The sequence below is a fragment of the Rhinolophus sinicus genome, linkage group LG06, assembly GCF_036562045.2.
Source record: "Rhinolophus sinicus isolate RSC01 linkage group LG06, ASM3656204v1, whole genome shotgun sequence".
Classification (NCBI taxonomy): domain Eukaryota; kingdom Metazoa; phylum Chordata; class Mammalia; order Chiroptera; family Rhinolophidae; genus Rhinolophus; species Rhinolophus sinicus.
Genome location: NC_133756.1, coordinates 53,971,374 through 53,990,000, shown reverse-complemented (window position 1 = coordinate 53,990,000; position 18,627 = coordinate 53,971,374). Strand labels below are relative to the sequence as shown.

Genomic DNA, 18,627 nt, shown 5'->3' with positions numbered 1-18,627 from the left:
TTATTTCTTTGTTCAAACATCATTTCTTCAGTTCTCCTCTCTTTCCTTCAAAGCCTTTATGTTAGTTTATAACCACATATTGATCACTGTGAATATCTGCTTGATGTCTATTTTCCCCACTTGGCTATAATTTCTGTGAGCTCAGGGACCTTATCTAGTTCTGCTCATTATTATACTCTGAGGGCTGGCATAGCCTAGAACACAATAAGTGCTTAATAAATATTTCTTGAATGAATAAATGATTGTTAAAAATATAACTAAAAAATACATGTGTTCAAATAATCTAAAGGGAGAGATGAAGCGAATAGAGTTATGGATAAAACTAGTGACAACTATAATGGGATCCATTATACTATTCTCTTTACTTTTCCATATGTTTGAAATTTTCCATAAAACAAGATTATTTAACTTACTAAATCAAAATATTTTAGTTGAGTTGAGTAAGTGATAAACTTAATATTAAAAATTGAGTGTTGGCTCTTTAGGGAATGAATATTTTATTTAACTAAAAAGAAATTATACTAACCTGAAGATATTTCGGTAATGGTTAATTGGACCACTTAATGCTCCAGGCTGGGAAAATACATAAATATAAGCTTCAAGATCTTCTGTTGTTAATTGACATCCTTTTCTTCCAATGCCAGTACTGTGACTGGTAAACAGATGTTTCAAAGCCTAATTTAAGTGAAAAGAGAATAATTAAAACTTTTAGTTACCTAGTAATAAACTAAATCTTTGGCTTTTGAAAGAGAAAGATGGTCAATATGCATTGACAATTCATTATTTCTAATCTAGAGTTTGGAGACCTCATTGTTTACAAACACATTTTATACTTCTCTGCTTTCCTTTCTTTACTTATGATATTCCCTTCTAATCCCCCATACACACTTCAACTTTATGAAAAGCATCTGTCTTCTTGGTGCCTATTTGCATTCTACAAGGCCAAGCTCAACTACTACCCTATCCTAAAGCCTTCCCCAATATTCCAGCAAACAGTAGTTTATATGTTTACCGATAACCAGCCCACCCCCACAAAGTTTTTTGAACTTTTTTTGACCACAACCCAGAGTAACAAACACACTTTACATCATGATCCAGTATATATGGGATGGGCAGGTGTGTACACACACACACACACACACACACACCAGGGGTGCCAAAAAATTGTATACATGTGGACACTTTGGTCAAGTTGCTCAAGCAGTAGCTCACCATAATCAAAAGTGTCTGGATGCTGATGGTAACCACTTTGAGCATCTCTTGTAATTGCAGAAGTCAAATGTGACTTGTATTCATCTTTTGTTATTGGTATATGTTGAGTATTATAATTTTAATACAGTTTTCCTTTCTTAAAATGTGTATATGTTTTTGTTACATTTTTTGGCACCATATATATATATATATATATATATATATATATATATATATATATATATATACACACACACACACACATATATATCTGCAACAAAAATTTAAAGAAATATTCCTTACTGTTATTATAGTCTGTACTGATATTTTCAATTCAATTCTGTTCTACTTTATTTTTAAAAATTCAAACTGCAAGCCAGTAAATTGATTTCATGATTCATTAATGGGTCCTCACCCACAACTTGAAAAACAATGCTCTACACCAGCATTTATCAAAGTATGGATCGAAACCACCTGCCTCAGAATCATTCAGATTCTTGTTTTTAAATGCAGATCCCTCAAACCCAAAAACATACTTGCAACAATATGAAATGACATATACATGAAGTGATTAACTGCAACATTATTTGTAATAAAAAAAGACTGGAAACAAATCAAATGTCCCTCAGTGGGAGATTGGTTGAATAAACTATGGTGTGGCCACACAATGGTGTATTATGTATTCTTGGTACTTCAAGAAAAGATAATCTATATGCTAAAATGAAGTGATTTCCAGGATATATTAAATGAAAAAAGCAAAGATGAGAAACAGTATTTATAGTATATTATCTTTTATGTAAGAAGAGGGAGACAAATATATACACATTTGCTTATATTTTTAAAAAGAAAGAATAAAAAGATGAAACAAAAACTAATCCAAATGGTTTTCTATTGGGTAAGTAGGAAAGAAGGTGGAGACAGAGAAACAGAGGAAACACAGAAGTAAGCAACAACTCTCTGAATGTACTTTGTTTTAGACTTTTGACTTAAAACCATATAAATGTTTTATATAAAATCATAGAAGTTAAGTAAAAACCCTGTAGTCTTAAATTTGCTTTGAAAATATGAGAAAGAACTCATGACTGTTTTTCTAACTAAAATATATATATTTGCAAGTCTAGTCTAATGGAAAGATCTAGAAGCAACGAAAACCCAGTAACAATAATTATGTTGACACCCAGACTGTGATCTCTAAATACCATTTCCTACTAATAGGAGCTAGAGTTCCTTTGATAAATGACAAATTCCAGATCTGGGGCAGGACATGAAAGATAAACCTAAGGTATTAAGCAAGCAAGCTATCACTGACTAAAAGGCTAATGTGAAAAGGACACAGGAGCCAAACTGAAGTGGTTTCCACTTTCCTAATATGGGATAATTTGGGCACCAAAAAGAATAACGACTGTAATTGATTGATACACATCAAATTAAAACAAAAACTTCATGAGCTCATAATTATATGGGGGGGAAAAAACCCCTCATTGGTCATCCATTTGTTATCCTTAGAGGTTTCTAAGGTACCAACTCATCACTCTGGCAAGTTATTTGATAAAAGAAATGAAGAAGCATTTATCTTGCCATTGTTGTATGAACTGTATTTCAGAATAACCAAATAGTACATGTGGAAAATTCTTCTTTATAAAAGAATTCCAGTTAATAAAAGCAGAAAGAAAGCTAGAATTACAAAACCACTATTTTTCACACCCTAATGGACCTAGGCAATAGTGATCAAAAGTATGCTAAAATGATATGGTGAAAGGTTGCTAGGAAATTTTGGATAGGCCGACAATTTGTAAGCCCACTGGTCAAGTGTTAGCATTACTAAAACTGAGACAAACAGACATTATGTGCTTCTCTGATGTGATACATTAGAAAATAAACAGCACCACCTACAAAGCATTCTTGTCAAATTAAAACTACACCTGATCAAGCCTCTAGATCAGTAGCCTCTATGAAGTAGGAAAAACAAGGGTTAGCTGAACAAGTTAAGTAACACCACGATGAAGCAGTCTGCCAAACTCAAAGTGCAGATCATTCTTTGGGACAAATGACCAGATTTCTTCAATAAGAAATGGTGTTTCAAAAAAAAAAAAAAGAAAAAAAGAAAGAAATCCACTGTGGATACCCCTGGCAGGTTATTCTTCCAGGCTCTGTCCAGGTGGAATAGGGGAGCATAAGACTCTGCCCCATGAGGCACAATCCTTTTCCACAACATCGGAGGTTAAGCCTGTCCCTTGAGTCTATGTCTGCATATTCCTATTGCTTTTCAGAGTCCTATGGACAATGGCTGAGGAGAGAAGCCATGCAGGAAACATCTAGTATACTAAAATTTAAAATTTAAGTAAGATCTTAAATAGAGTCTAATTTTCTGGGGTTTTGTTTTTTTTTTCAAAATTAAAAAACAAAAAGATGGAAGTGTTATAATTTAAAAAGCCATAACAACTGCATATGATGTATGGACCTTTTTTAGTTCCTGATTCAAGCAAATGAAGTGCATAAAAACAGTTGAGACAGTAAGGAAATTTAAATGAGTATTAAATGATATTACAGAGTTGTTCATTTTGGTAGGTTTCATAATGGCATTGGGGTTAGGTTAAAAAAAAGTCCTTATATGTCAGAGATATGTGCAGAAATATTTCCAGGTAAAATAATATTATTTCTTTTTTTTCTAACCTTCCTAAATATCTAATAGCATATTGGACATACAAGAAGCATTCAATCAACTTCCAAGAAGTAGATACTACATATAACTCCTGGTGACAGTGTGTGTGGTACACCAATACCTGCATGCTTACTTTGTTTTAGAATTTTGTTTACCTCCAAGGGCTTCCACTTCTGCTGCTGTCAAACTCTCACCTGGCATTCATAGTCCCTCGTCTCCCCATGGGATATTGTCTAAAAGGAGGTATGCCTATAGGGTACAGGCTCTCAAAAAAATTGAACAACAGCCAGACACTCAAATATAGAGACTTTAAAAATAAGTAAACCTATAGATGAGGACTTATAGCATTTGTCTATTTTTCTTTCTTACGAATGGGCTTTAATTGAAAACACTTCCTCTTTTTGCATAGGAAAAATGTCAGTGCACAGCACATAACAGATGTACAAGAAATGATTATTTAAATCAAAACAACATAAGCAGGACTGTTCTTTTCTTTTTTTAGTGCTTCAGCCTACCTTTATTTTATTTTTAAGTTTCTAATTTTGTTATCCTCTTGGGCACTAGTCTTTTTTTAAATTGACTGATAACACTAGTATGAGTTTCAGGTGTCCAGCATAATGATTTGATATTGTATACATTGCAAAATGATCACCACAGTAAGTACTAGTTAACATTCATCACTATGTTTGACTTACCTTGAAATCATTTATTGAGAACATAAATTCTGGGAACCATGGTATTTGGAAGAAGTAATAATAGCTGGATTTGAACAGCTGGGCAGGGTGTCGCAAAATATATTCTGAAATTAAAATGGCATGTTAGATCTTATCCAAGCAGGATAAATTACTTACTATTGAAAGAACTTCTTTTTAAGGCAATTTCACCTTTGAGATGATCCCACAAACAAAGATTTCTGCATGTTTCTCTTTGGAAAAATCTCTATGTTCTCACATATTAGTATGGATATTTCTGGTATTTAGAAAAATCATAGCACTTTAAATAAAAAGAAAGTTCCACTTTATCAAGTCTTGACTCAGAAAGGAACAGGAAACCCAAACAACACTGCCTTTCTTCCAAGGTCATTATCAGTGACCTAACACTTTTCCTGGGGATATATGGGGAGGTAACTTTCTGATGAAAAAGATTTTCCTTATAGGCTGATTTGAATATCTTATTCATTTGGCCTCAACAGAAAGTAAAGTGTTTCCTATAAGTTCACTCATGTATGTATCTAGAAAATTCATTCATTTGATGAATATTTGAATATCTACTGTGTGTGAGAGGATTTAGCAGTGAACAAGACAGAAGAGATTCCCATTAAGAAGGAACGTACACAATAAATAAGTAACAAATACTTAAAAGATCATTTTGATAGCAATAATACTATAAAGAAAACAAAACAAGGTAATGTGATTAAGAGCGAGGGTTGTGTGGTGTGGAGAGACTATTATTTAGTGGGGGTGGTCAGAATAGGCTTCTCTGGGGATACGATGTGTGGGCTGAGTCATGAATGGAAAGAAGAAATTAGCCATGCAAAGATCTAGGAAGAGCAGCCAGGAACAGAAAGTAGATCCTGGGCCTGGCACATTCAAGAAGCGGAAACAAGGGTCGGCCCGGTGGCTCAGGTGGTTAGAGCTCCATGCTCCTAATTCCGAAGGCTGCCAGATCGATTCCTACATGGGCCAGTGGGCTCTCAACCACAAGGTTGCCAGTTCAATTCCTCGAGTCCCGCAAGGGATGGTGGGCAGCGCCCCCTGCAACTAAGATTGAACACGGCACCTTGAGGTGAGTTGCCGCTGAGCTTCCAGATGGCTCAGTCGGCTGAAGCACGTCCTCTCAACCACAAGGTTGCCGGTTCAACTCCCGCAAGGGATGGGGGGCTGTGCCCCCTGCAACTAGCAACCGCAACTGGACCTGGAGCTGAGCTGCGCCTTCCACAACTAAGACTGAAAGGACAACAACTTGAAGCTGAACGGTATCCTCCACAACTAAGATTGAAAGGACAACAACTTGACTTGGAAAAAAGGCCTGGAAGTACACACTGTTCCCCAATAAAGTCCTGTTCCCCTTCCCCAATAAAATCTTAAAAAAAAAAAAAAAAAAAAGACTGGGTAGTGTGTGTGTGTGTGTGTGTGTGTGTGTGTACATGCACATGCCCAGTGTGGGATTAAGTAAAAAAAAAACAAAAACAAGAAGCAGAAACAAGGCTAGTGTGGCTGGTGTGTCCTGAATGAGGAAGGGGAGATGGCATGAAATGAGTCAGAAAAACAGAACCTTAGTCAGGTAGGGCCAGAATGATAAGGATTTTAAGTGCTTTGGGAAGACACTGAAGCTTTACACTGGAAAGTAATAAAATCATACATATTAAATGTGCATATTTGCTGTATACTGTGCGTTATATTATGTTGATTCAAAAGTAAGTGCGGTTTAAAAGATAAAAAATAATTGCAAAAACTGCAACTACTTTTGCACCAACCTAATACTTTTTAAATTTTCTTTATAGAGATACTTTTTCTCATTTCTAATTTTGTAAATTTATTTAACATGGCTACATTTTTTAGAACTATAATTCTCAGGTAAGTGGAGCATTGTTATGCTATAATTTTTGTAGTCATCATTGAACAAGATTTTTTTCAGCCCTGCATTAAAAAATATCAATACAATTATAGGGAAACTATGAAGACCTCATATTGACCTGACTAGGGTTGAAACCATTATTGATAATAGTTCCAGAACTATTATAAGTATCTTCTTGCTGAAATGACCAATTACAGTTTGTCCATATAGCAGCACCACCAAAACAACATTTACTCGAGGGTCCTGATCAATTGAAAAAGCATGTAGCATGACTTCTGCTGCTGACTAATGAAACTGAGAGAAATATGATGTATCTTTGATATCTGAATCCTATTACCATCCTATTACCTCAACAGAGCTAGGTCAATTGGAAATGCATCTAAAATTCAACTCTGACACTTATAATATACAGTATTTAAGTAGTCATTGTTCCTTTTTTTCTCACCCGCTCAATTTTGAGGAAGACACAGAAATACATTGTTCTGAATTTTTTGTTCCTCAGAGGCTGCTGTGAGTTGTAGCAGTACCTGAACCTCAGAAAACTTGGCAAGGGTAGTTGAAGAGGACAAAATTATAATTTTGGCAAAAACCAAATAAAAATGTTCCCAGCCATTGTTCAGAGATCTTGAATCAGGCTCAAGATTTTACGAGTTCCCTTTATAGCACAGGTTCTCAAAATATAGTGCACGTGGGCCTCTAGGGATCCCAAAGACCCTTTAAGGAATCCGGATGGTCAAAACTATTTCATAACAATACTAAGACATTACTAACTTTTCTCATTTGGTTGACATTTGCACTGATGGTACAAAAGCCATGATAGATAAAACCATTGCTGCATGAGCACAAATCAAGGCAGTACACTAAACAATACTAGCAGTCAAATGCTTCACTGCCACACACTTGACAGAAACAAATTCGTAAAACTAAATGCGAGTTTCACTTAAGAATGTCCTTCATGAAATAGCAAAAATTATTACTTTTATTATATTTCAACCTTGAGTACATGTCTTTTTAACATTGTGATGAAATAGAAAATACACGTAAAGCAGTTCTATTGCACACCCAAATGCAATGGTTGTCTTGAAGAAAAGCCCTTCTGCAACTGAGTTGATAAGTTGAATTAGCTGCATTTTTTTATGGACTAGTATTTTAACTTGGAAAGGTGACTGACAAACTAGCATCAGTCAGGCCTGAGTATTTGGCAGACAGACTCTTGAAAATGAACAAAGTGAGCCTTTCACTTGAGGGAAAACAATCAACAGTATTTGTTGCCAATGACAAAATTGAAGGTTTCAAGTGAAAATTTGAATTTTGGAAACTTGTATCTGCTACTGTGAGCTTGACAGCTTTGTAATACTTAAAGGCTTTTTAAAACTGAAATCAGGGTGATATTAATGAACGTGATTCTTTGATATCATATAATGAAATGTGTCAAATTGTGGAAGATCTGCATAACTCAACCAATATCTTCTAATGCATGATGATGCAAAATCATACATGGGTAAAAGATCCATTCACAGTGTTAGACAGACCAATGGATTTTAACGTAACAGAGTACAAAAGGTTCATGAATATGACACCAGATTCCACATTGTTACTAGCCTTTAAGGAACTACCAGTTTTTGAGTTTGTATAGTATTAACGAAGAAAATCCAGTTATCTGAAAAGGCTATTAAAATACTCCTCCCTTTTCCAATTACTGTTGTCACACAGCAGCCTAGCTGACTGTTCACTGTGTCTTTTCTTGAAAGAAGAGTCTGTGAGACTGTGCCTTTCTGGGACTTTGTTTTATCATGATGTTTACACCTCATGTCTCTCTGTCTGGTCCCCAAAAGATGGTTTGCAGCCAAGGACGGGTAAGATTTCTCATGTGAGGAACAACCTAGACAGGCGAAACCGTGTGGGGACCCCCAATGAGCTGTCTTGGAAAATCTGGGAAGGAACCTTGCCGTCCCTTCCCTTCCCCATGCATGGGAAAAGCCACTGCTGACTCTGGCTTTCCTCTCTCACCTGATTGTGAGAGAAATCATGAGAGCCATAAAGATCAGCTCTCTCTGCTTAGCTCAACGGAACAGTTTCAACATGAGGGACTTGTCCCCAGGAAGGTACATACCTTAATTAAGTCATCATAGGACTTTCTGCTCTGGCTGCTAGGGGACAGGGATAATTGGTTTGATTCACTTTTGTGATATGATGGATGAGTCTCACAGACCGTGTAAAAAACAATACTACTTCCTTGTATGATTATCAATAAAAGCCACCAGTCGATCTGATTCGGGGCTCCAGTTCTTAAATGACTATGAGACCCTTGGCCCTCTGAGATTTAACTGCATTAAGTCTCTGTCTCTTTCTTTCTTAAAACTTAACTTAACGCCGCCCCTTCTCACTCCCTCACTGCCCGTGTTGCGCTGGATGCGACAAATTACAAATCTGTGTGAGACCACATTTCTTCATATACTTCAATTCAAGCAACATACTGCAACAGATAGAATGCAGACGCAGATCTGGGACTCCAGCTGTCTTCTTTTAAGCCAAAAATTAAAGAGATTTGCAAATATGTAAAACAAGGACACTATTCTCACTAAAATTTTGCTGTGGAAGATATAGTTTTCATTAAAATGTTATTTATGTTAACATCTACTGGAGTTACAATTTTTAAAATAAATTTTAAGAAATTTTCTCATGTTTAATTTCTAATACAGTGAATATTTATAGATATAACCCATATAAACAAGAACTCAACAGGTCTTTAATAATTTTTAAGATATAAAGGAGTCCTGATACCAAAAATTTGAGAATTGCTGCTTTAAAAAATGCTGCCATTCCTGATAGCCAAAGCTGTCAGCAAGAGGAGAATTTGTTTCTAGGCTCTCAAGATTCATTACCATCAAAGTAATGTTACTGCATTTTCCCCTTTATCCATCCCCAAGTTAGCAGTAAAATGTTTTCTAAAAAGAAATAAAATTATGAAAGCAAATATGAAACTACAGTTTCTTAGACTCTAAATATTAAACACGAAGGTATCTGACATCGTCATGTTAATTTCATATTTTAGTCATTTAATTTTAAAAATGTTATGTTAATTAAATTTTGCTGTTTTTAATCCAAAGTGTCAGTGATAATAGTGACTTGTCATATTGGCAAAGCTGCTTTAATGAAAATGTAAACTCACCTGTAAATACATTTGGATGAGGGAAGTTAATAACAATAAGCTTCATCACCATTTCGGGATAACAGATGGCAATTAGCCAAGCAATCATGCCCCCCCAGTCATGGCCAATAAGAACACATTTGCTATACCCTGTAATCAAGAAATAAATGTTGACATCATTGAAAATGAACAGGTGGGTACATCATTAGCTCATGAAACAGGCATGTTTCTGAAACCAATCTTTCCACTATTCTACCCTTATTATGCATTTTGTGCAGATATTGAGTTTGGTGTTCCCAAAATCCATATGTCTGAATCACCTAGGTAGTTTTTTTAAAATTTAGATGCCCAGGACCCACTCTACACCTACAAATTCAGAATCTCTCCCAGGAACAAATGAATGTATATATATATATATATATATATATATATATATATATATATATATATATAGCCAGCTCAGCTCAGCTCTGGTTTCCTGTGGACCTGAGTCTGGAAACCATGATGAAGACTTCACATAATTAGGTTATTTTAGTTATTTTTGAATGCTGAGAAATTTCTAGATCCAGTAAAATCATCAATGTCCTATGTGCAACTGGTAAATCTTTATTTCAAAGAAGCATCTATTTGCCCCCTAACTTTACAAGGTCAATGTTACAACGCAACACGGTAAAACATTACTAATCTGGAACTGTGAAGTCAAACTGGATTAGTGGGAAGTTTTAATTATAGCACCAATTAATACACATTTCATTTCATGTAACCATTATGATAATTTAAATTAGGTTAAAATACTGATTCCTACAGGATTCCTTTGTATGGATGGACAAGATTAATTTGTAATTTATTCCTAGAGTATTTAAAATTAATTTTTTCAAGTAAGTATTTTTCACCATCACCCACCACTACACTAAAACACACACACACACACACACACACACACACACACACACACACACACAGAGAGAGAGAGACAGAGACAGAGACAGAGACAGAGACAGAGACAGAGAGATCTTGTTTATATTATTCATTTGCCTAGAAAATTGCATGATGACAAATTTAGGCTAGGTCTGACTGAATTACCACAAAATATGAATGAAATATGGCTATTGGAAATCAGTGTCTCTGAGTCTATTTTATTGTAATTAGACTAAATGACAACACTGCATTGACACTCCCAGACTTCATCCATTTTTTTCTCTTCTAAGAATAATGGCCTAATCCATTATTTAGATTATTTAGATCATTTAGATTATTGTAGAAAGGGCCTTTAATTTGGTTTCATGAATTTCTCACTATATTGGCTCGCTACATATCGATGGTAACAGCGGGTTTCAGTCAAAAGGGAAGCAGTGCATTAGACTGTTGTTTAAAAATATTTACTCCCCTCTTTCCTTCCCCTCTACCACAGAAGGAGCATACTTTGCTGTCCCTTTGATGTGAGACTTGGCTGTGTGATTGTTTTGATCTTGGGATGCGTGCAGAACTTGACATTGGGCTCAGTCGTATGACTTGATTTCGCTAATGGGCTGATAGTAAAGACCTGAAAATGTTTGTGCAGCTGGGCTTACCGTCTTGCCATTTCTGCCACTGCCAGGAAAAGAGCTTCACCCAGGGAGCTACTCCCCTTTAGCTTGGGCTCCAGCGCAACTCACCGTGAGAAGCCAGTCCCAACTGGGCTTGTAGTCTGAGGAAAAAACCTGGAGGAGTCCAACCTACAGTTGATCTGCAGATCCACGAGTATAGGAATAAATGCCAATGGCTATATGCCATCGGATTTGGTGCAGTTTGTTACAAAATATTATAGTGGCACTAGCTGGTCAATACAAGAAAGATAATGCAAATACTTCTGCATCTTATAACCTTTTTAAATGAATATTTAAGTGTGGGTTCTGAAGACATCAATTTTCTGAGTATAAGACTCAAATTTCCAATAATTGGTTCTGCAAGTAATAAATAGTAACATCAGGTCTATTTTTAAAAACAAATTTTGAAAGTCATTCTTGGCTGGTGACTGAATAGTTATTTTGGATGCACTATTTTAAATTCCCTGTATAAACATTTCGTGCTACATACCCGAAACTATGGTGACAGGATCCAGATGACAGCTCAGGTAGGTGGAAAATGCATTCTCCCAAGAAATGAGGTTATCAATTCACAATGTGTTGACTATTAGTCCCTTAAAAAGAATTAATAGTGTTTTTTTTAAGTAACCCACCTAAAGAGTCTAAAATGTCCTTTATATCTGTAATTAGACAGTCCAATTTATAATTCTCTCGCTGAATGGGAGCATCTGTTTCTCCATAGCCTCTCAAATCCAGTGCTACAACTCGATATTCACATTTAAATTCCCTTAGTTGGTGACGCCAGGAATACCTGCAGCATATAAGAAACATCAAAAATATCACAGCAACTAATACAAATAGTAACATTACAGATTTTCTAAGTGAAAAACTGTAAGAAACTCCTTATTTTGAGAAAGGTTATACAGCTGAGTATGAGCAGGAACTTAAAGACCTATTTGAGAAGGGAGCATTGACATTCTTCATTAAAATTATTTTACCAGCTTCAGTGGGGTGTAACAAAGGGCCATTTCTGTAGTTACTTACAGAAACTACAAAATATTAGATACTATAACCAATATACAATATATGTACTTAATAAATCAATTTCTAAGCTTTTTACATAATGCTTGCAACTATCAGGGAATCTATACCTACAAATGCTTCTGTGTTGAGGAACAATTTGATGCCTTGAAAAAATTTCTAAGATGAAAATTTATTTCCTTAAAAAGTAGACTTCATTCACCTTATTCCACTGTCAAATAGGGCTCAGTGTTTTTAGTAAATAACAACAGTTTACTTATAAATGAACAAGTCCAAAGGTTAAAAAAAGATTATTACTGACGTAATCCATTAATGCTTCTTAAAATAAATCTCTGCTTGCCAAAACAAAATTCTTCTGTGGAGAAGATCCTGCACCATGAGTACAAGCTAGCATGATATTAAACATTTAACAACCAAAAGGGTATTGGCACCGACCAATTAAAATGGCCATATTGCTACAGCCAAGTCCCAGAGGCCTCTGCTGTGTCAGGTATACTCCCTGTGCTTGATCATGGAATTGCTGAATTAATTGAAATACAGAGATTTGGGAAATTTTCTTCTTCAAATAAGCAAAATCATTTTGGATGACAAACAAAAAAAGACATAGGTTTTTCAAATTGACTCACTATATTATAGAACTCAAAATATGCATAAACACATCTGCATGCACATCTGTTCATGGAAACGTAGTGTAAAATTATCTGACACAAGCCACATGGGAAATCATTGTCTGAAAAGATGTTTGGAGTTCAATAGGCAAGTGAACACAGTGATTTGAGATTATAAACCAGTAGCGAGAGGGGGATTGGAATGTGAAATGACACAAAGCAATAAGATCAATGAAACAAATCAACCACTTAACATCAACAGACATCATTAGGAAGGATGTAAGACACATATTTGGAATTATAAATGGATACAGAATCTTTGTTCTATTACTAGGATATCTACGATTTGTGAAAATCTGCAAAAGCATTACCAATTAAGATGGATTTGAAAATGATAATAAAAAGTGTCTTTTTAAACAAGGCCATAGCAATCTTATTAATCTAGTCTCTTGGTTGTAATAAACAAGTGACACAGTTTGTTTCATTAAAGATACTCACCCATCTGTCAACACATAGGATATTATTTTCTCATTAGCCTTACTTAAAATTTTGAATTGATTTTTTTTTGTCTTTGTAACCAAAGCCCAACTTTTCCCTCTTCATAATTCCTTTTGCCTAATCAATAAAATTCTGCAGATTTAACCTCTTAAATATTTATTTAATCACTTTTCCTGTCTGTGCATCCCTGCTATCATTACCTAATCCAGGCCTCCATTAATGCAGCAGCCTATTGATTGGTCTGTGCCATTTCATTCCTTTCAGTTCTACCTTCTACAAAAGCATAGTGATGTAGCAAAAACACAAACTCTCTCATCTAATTTTCCTACTTAAAATCTTTTCTTGACTCCTATTACTCAGAACAACAGCCCACGCTTGTTGTTCTGGCAGACAAAACCTCCAACATTTGACTATTGCCCAATCTTGCAACCTGATTACTTTACATTCTGTCATTTGCCATATAATAGAAAGAGCTAGCATGGATCTCATTCTTACTACCTGCCAGGCGCAATTCTAAGTGCTTCACATATAATAATGTTGATTGTCAAAGCAATACTATGAACTAGGTATTATTATTATTATCCTTATTTGAGAGCTGAAGAAACAGAGGCACAGAGAGGTTAACCGATGTGTCAAAGGGCACAGAATTAGCAAATAGCAGAGCCAGGACTCAAGCCCAGGTAGTCAGGCCCAAGTCGATGGTACACTGTCTGGGGCGCCAAACTGCTTGTAGTGAATAAACATGGTGTTGTTTTTGGCTTTTATAACTTTGTTCATATGATTCCCTTTGTCTGAAACATCATTCCCAACCATTCTCCTACTCCCCACAATCTCTGATCTTTATCCCTCATTGAACTTTTTTTCTCTGAACTCTTTTTTTATATAAATTCAAATTCTTTTTTTTTTTTAATTTTTAATTGGGGGATATTGGGGAACAGTGTGTTTTTCCAGGACTCATCAGCTCCAAGTCAAGTCGTTATTTTCAATCTAGTTGTGGAGGGCCCAGTTCACTGGCCCATGTAGGAATCGAACCAGCGACCTTGGTGTTATAAGCACTGCGCTCTAACCAACTCAGTCAACCGGCCGCCCGACTGAACTCTTCCTTACCCTACGCATATCCTCCTCCAGGAGACTTCCAGGCTCCCTTCTGGAGGGTGGGTTGGGTGGGCCCGCTTTTATACTCTCCCACTTGTACGTACACTCTTCAGTGTATTGGGCATGTGCTTTAAAATGATTTGTTGGTGTCTGGTAATTCCAATTTGATTGTGAACTTCCTGAGTTGTCTGATACAATATCTAGACCATGTAGGTGCTCAGTAGAGATTTGTTGAATAAGTGAAACAAACAAATGACAGCACTGAATCATGGTAGTGCTAGAAGTACCAGTTGTTCAATAAAACTCTATCCCAGTTCAAATCTTGGGACAATGGCAACTAAAGTTCCCAAATTCCTGCTGGGGAATTTATATTTAATTTCTATTAAAATGTGCATTGTTTTAGTATCTTAAGTGTCTGTGTCTTCATTTAGAATTCATTTAATTAGAGATTTCAAGGTAGAAATTTGCTTCAAAATAATGTGTACAATCCAGCAACATTTTACATTCAAAATTGTATTAGAGACTATACAAACATTATACCTGCATATTTCATTATCTTATTAATAACTTAAATTGCCTTACAAATAAATTTAACTATTGCTGTTATCAATGAGTGGAACCAAATAATATCTTAAACATTTCTAAGAAATAGAGCAACTGTTATCTTGATAAATTGCAAAAGAATAATTTTAAATGCAATCTTTCTGGAGTTCATAAATAAAGCATATTTGATTTATACTTTAATTCTAAGCCGAAAAAGAAATCACACCAACGATAGACTGATGGGCATGTCATTCACATGAATAAAACCAAAACAGGAATGAAACACTGCAAAATCAGTAACTCCTGAAAATATTATAAACAAAACTAGCTATTTTTCATCCACATTCTTTTTTTTCTGGTAGCTTTTGGTAATAGCAGAGAACTCTTTCTTAAAAAAAGAAAACCCAACCTCTTTCCTGGTTATTTCTCTTAGTGTAAGGACAGCTCCTGGTTTCCCGGGCTAGCCATTTTCCCATGTAAAACATCATTCTCCCCTTCACAACAGAGAAAAAGCCATAGTCATCAGCCTCTTGCACAGCTGTATGTATGAAGAGCTGTCACTTGCCTCAGCACTTGAATAATGACAAATGCATTCTGTACAGCTGGTGGTGAGGACGACTCAAAGAAATTGCCTGCATCAGCTCAGAATATTTTTAAAAGCGATGCAAATTGAGTGGAGAGAGAGTGGGAGAAAAATCATCTTTGATAAACAGCTTTATTTGGGGCTAATTTAGCTAAAGTTCTCATAGATTTGTATATTATTTGGATGTTTTTTAAAAAGGCCCAGGATTTTATTGTTTCTGGGTAACATCTAATAGTATATATTAAATGTCAGCAATTCTCAGGTAATGATAATAAATGCAGATAATACATGACATTTGTATTTTCTATTTAAAAAGCACTTTTAAACACAGTGCTAATTTATAATTATTTTGCTTTCATTGTGTCAAATATTCTGAGCTACTTGATCTACAAATAAGCTTATAATTTCATGTGTATTTAGGCAAAACTTGATTAATAGAACAGTAATATTTACATTTATAATGTAAATTGAAATTAGTCTGAAAGGCCAGGCAGTTTGTTTTTTTTTTTTTCTTTTTTTTTTTTTTTTTTCTTTTAAAGAAGAGAGAAATGCAAGAGAAGGGGCTTTTGGAAAAAAAGAGAAAAGAAAGCCTGAGAGAGACTTGAGGTGGCTTAATTAAAACAACTTTATCCTAGACTCTGCTTTGAATTGACTGTTTCCTGAATGGAGCACCTGAATGGAATTGACTAGATTCCATAATGGATAATAGTGAAAATTTGATTGGCAGGAAAGACAAGTAAGTAAGCCTCAACATACGTTTGGGTATGACATAGTCAGAGGTTTTTTGATTACTAACAATCTCCATGAAGTTGTTTTTGGAATCTCCGTGAACAATCAGTCAGGTAGCTTAATGACCAGCAAAGTTCAGTGAATTCAATATGGTCTACTTGAGTAACTGAGCTATAATTTGTTTTAAATTATAGTAAGTCTCTTGCTGGAGTAACAAATGGTAGATTTAGTGAATAGAAGGGACTCGTTCCTGTGATCTGCATATATTTTCTAATCTTCAGAGTGAAAATATCTCTACGAGTTTTTTCAAAACTAAACTATTCCTTAGAATGACCAGATCCCTTTTGGACAATCCAAAACTTGACTTTGCTGAAGCAAATGGGACTGACATTCAATGACCAGGGCTGAACCCCTCAGAAGCTGTTCCATCCACTGAAGATTCTAGGACATGTGCAAGAATCACCAGGCATTTCTATTTTGCAAAAGGTCTGTCATGAAGGTAAATAATGGGACAATGCTGTGACAAATGTGCAAAAGTGTAATTTCTTAAAATGTGACAGAGAGCTGCCCTGTATTAAATGGGTATCACCGCTATTTTCTGGGACTCCTTGAAACAATTACCAAGTGGTTGAAGTGGTTGCAGGTTGATTTTTATCTTCACGTAAATTGCTCCACATGTAAAGTGAAGTCCCAGAAGGAAAAAGAACACAGACAAATATTGGGGTTGGCATGTGGTAGAAAGAATAACTTTTAAATATTTTCTTCCTAAAAAGTTAAATATCAAACCCCCTCATTCAGATAATGAATTTTATTTAGAAAAATGAAATAAAATGCTAAGGTAAGGTATTCTTATATTGTTGGCTAACTTTTAACACACTCTTGAATGTTTGTATAAGGTATAAAATTTGACCATGTTAGTTATCAGATCATTATCATTCCTATATACTGAGGACAAGCAGCAGCGATCAGCTCTGAAGTTCAAGAACAAAGTATGCCTTACTTTCTGACACTGCCAACTTCTGAAGGGTAGCTATGAGGCTTATATGAGATGATATGTGTAAAACATTTAGAAGAGTACCTGGCACATAGTAAATGTCAACTGTCATCATCATCATTATCATCACCATCATTGGCCAGAATCAGGAAATTATTTTTTAAAGGTCTGGGACAATGCCCTCTCCCCAAATTTCTCGCTTATTATTGCTCTTAACACCTAGAACCCCACTGTTACATATTCATCTGCTTTAGAGTTTTAAAGGTTTTGTGTCATCCAATGTCCTGATTTAAAAATGCACCTACCTCTGAAAGAGGTATTACCTTAATACACTTCAGTTAATATTTTAAGAATAAAGGGGCTTTATTAATAAATGCACTGATGAGTGTTGGTACACTAATCTCCACACTGAGTGAATGGGAACGAAGGAAGAAAATGAACATTGATTGAGCATTCACAGGGTCTATGTGAAAGGCCTTTCACATATTTTGACTCTTATCCTCACAACAACTTTGCAAGACTATTGTAGATGATGGTGCAGGGTCAGCAGCAAGTAAGTGGCTGAGCCAGAATTCACTGCCCATGTTATTTTATGCAGATTTGACAACTGCTTCAGACTTAAATTTTACTTTGAGCCAATGATGTCAAGCACTCCACTGAACGAGCCTACATACATATGCTTGAATGGCACTGGGTTGTTTACTACCTAATTAAATTGTCTCCAGATGGAAGAAAATAAAAGTTTAACATGAAAATGACTGATGTTGATTTATGCAGGTAAATCCAGACTGCATAAAAATCTTCATGTGGGGAAAATCTTCTCAGGAAGAGGCGTCCGTAGACTTTTTGCTCTGGAAAAATGATGAGGCAGATGGGTTTTGCTACCCTCCATTCTTTTCTTCAATGTCTGATACTTCCTAGTGTACTAGCATCCTCAAAGCATTTATTAATAAAGTCCCTGTATGTATGACACTCTGATAAGCCAAGTCTTTAATGCAAAAGAAAAAGTTGGTAAGTTTTTGGTAAGTTTACCAGAATTCTGGAAATCCATGAAGCAGCAGCATAAGTGGTTTGCCTCTTTCTCCAGCAGCAACATAATGAAATCTTAACCCTGAATCCTGCAGTAGAAAATAGAAGGCATGAAATTTTAGTGATGATTTGTGCTAATTGTGAAAGTAATACATTTAGTATTTCCATTTCATTAAAAAAGTTCACTTGCATTATTTTTAATATCAATAAATAAAATAAATACTCATATTATTAATTTTCAAAAAGAAAAACCCATGATTTATGAATGGGGTAAATTGATGGATTTACTTTCATCAACATTCCGTTTATAGTACATTCCCCTCCTCTTCCACTCATAAGGTCAATTTATATATTATAAGCT

The 18,627-nt window shown here is 35.3% G+C and overlaps 1 protein-coding gene and 1 non-coding gene across 2 annotated transcripts in view; one reads left to right on the top strand and one right to left on the bottom strand.

Annotated features, from left to right (window-relative positions):
* Positions 1-18,627, bottom strand: part of EPHX4 (epoxide hydrolase 4) — a 30,686-nt gene that overhangs the window by 9,148 nt on the left and 2,911 nt on the right. Inside the window, exons 2-6 of the mRNA XM_019752392.2 lie at positions 18,270-18,355; positions 11,800-11,957; positions 9,603-9,731; positions 4,549-4,652; positions 527-675 (exon numbers count right to left, since the gene is read on the bottom strand). Of these exons, the coding sequence (XP_019607951.2) occupies positions 527-675; positions 4,549-4,652; positions 9,603-9,731; positions 11,800-11,957; positions 18,270-18,355 (626 nt within the window). The remainder of the gene's footprint in view (positions 1-526; positions 676-4,548; positions 4,653-9,602; positions 9,732-11,799; positions 11,958-18,269; positions 18,356-18,627) is intronic.
* LOC141572528 (small nucleolar RNA SNORA73 family) lies at positions 3,304-3,508 on the top strand. The gene has a single exon (XR_012497853.1). It is a non-coding gene; the product is annotated as a small nucleolar RNA SNORA73 family (small nucleolar RNA).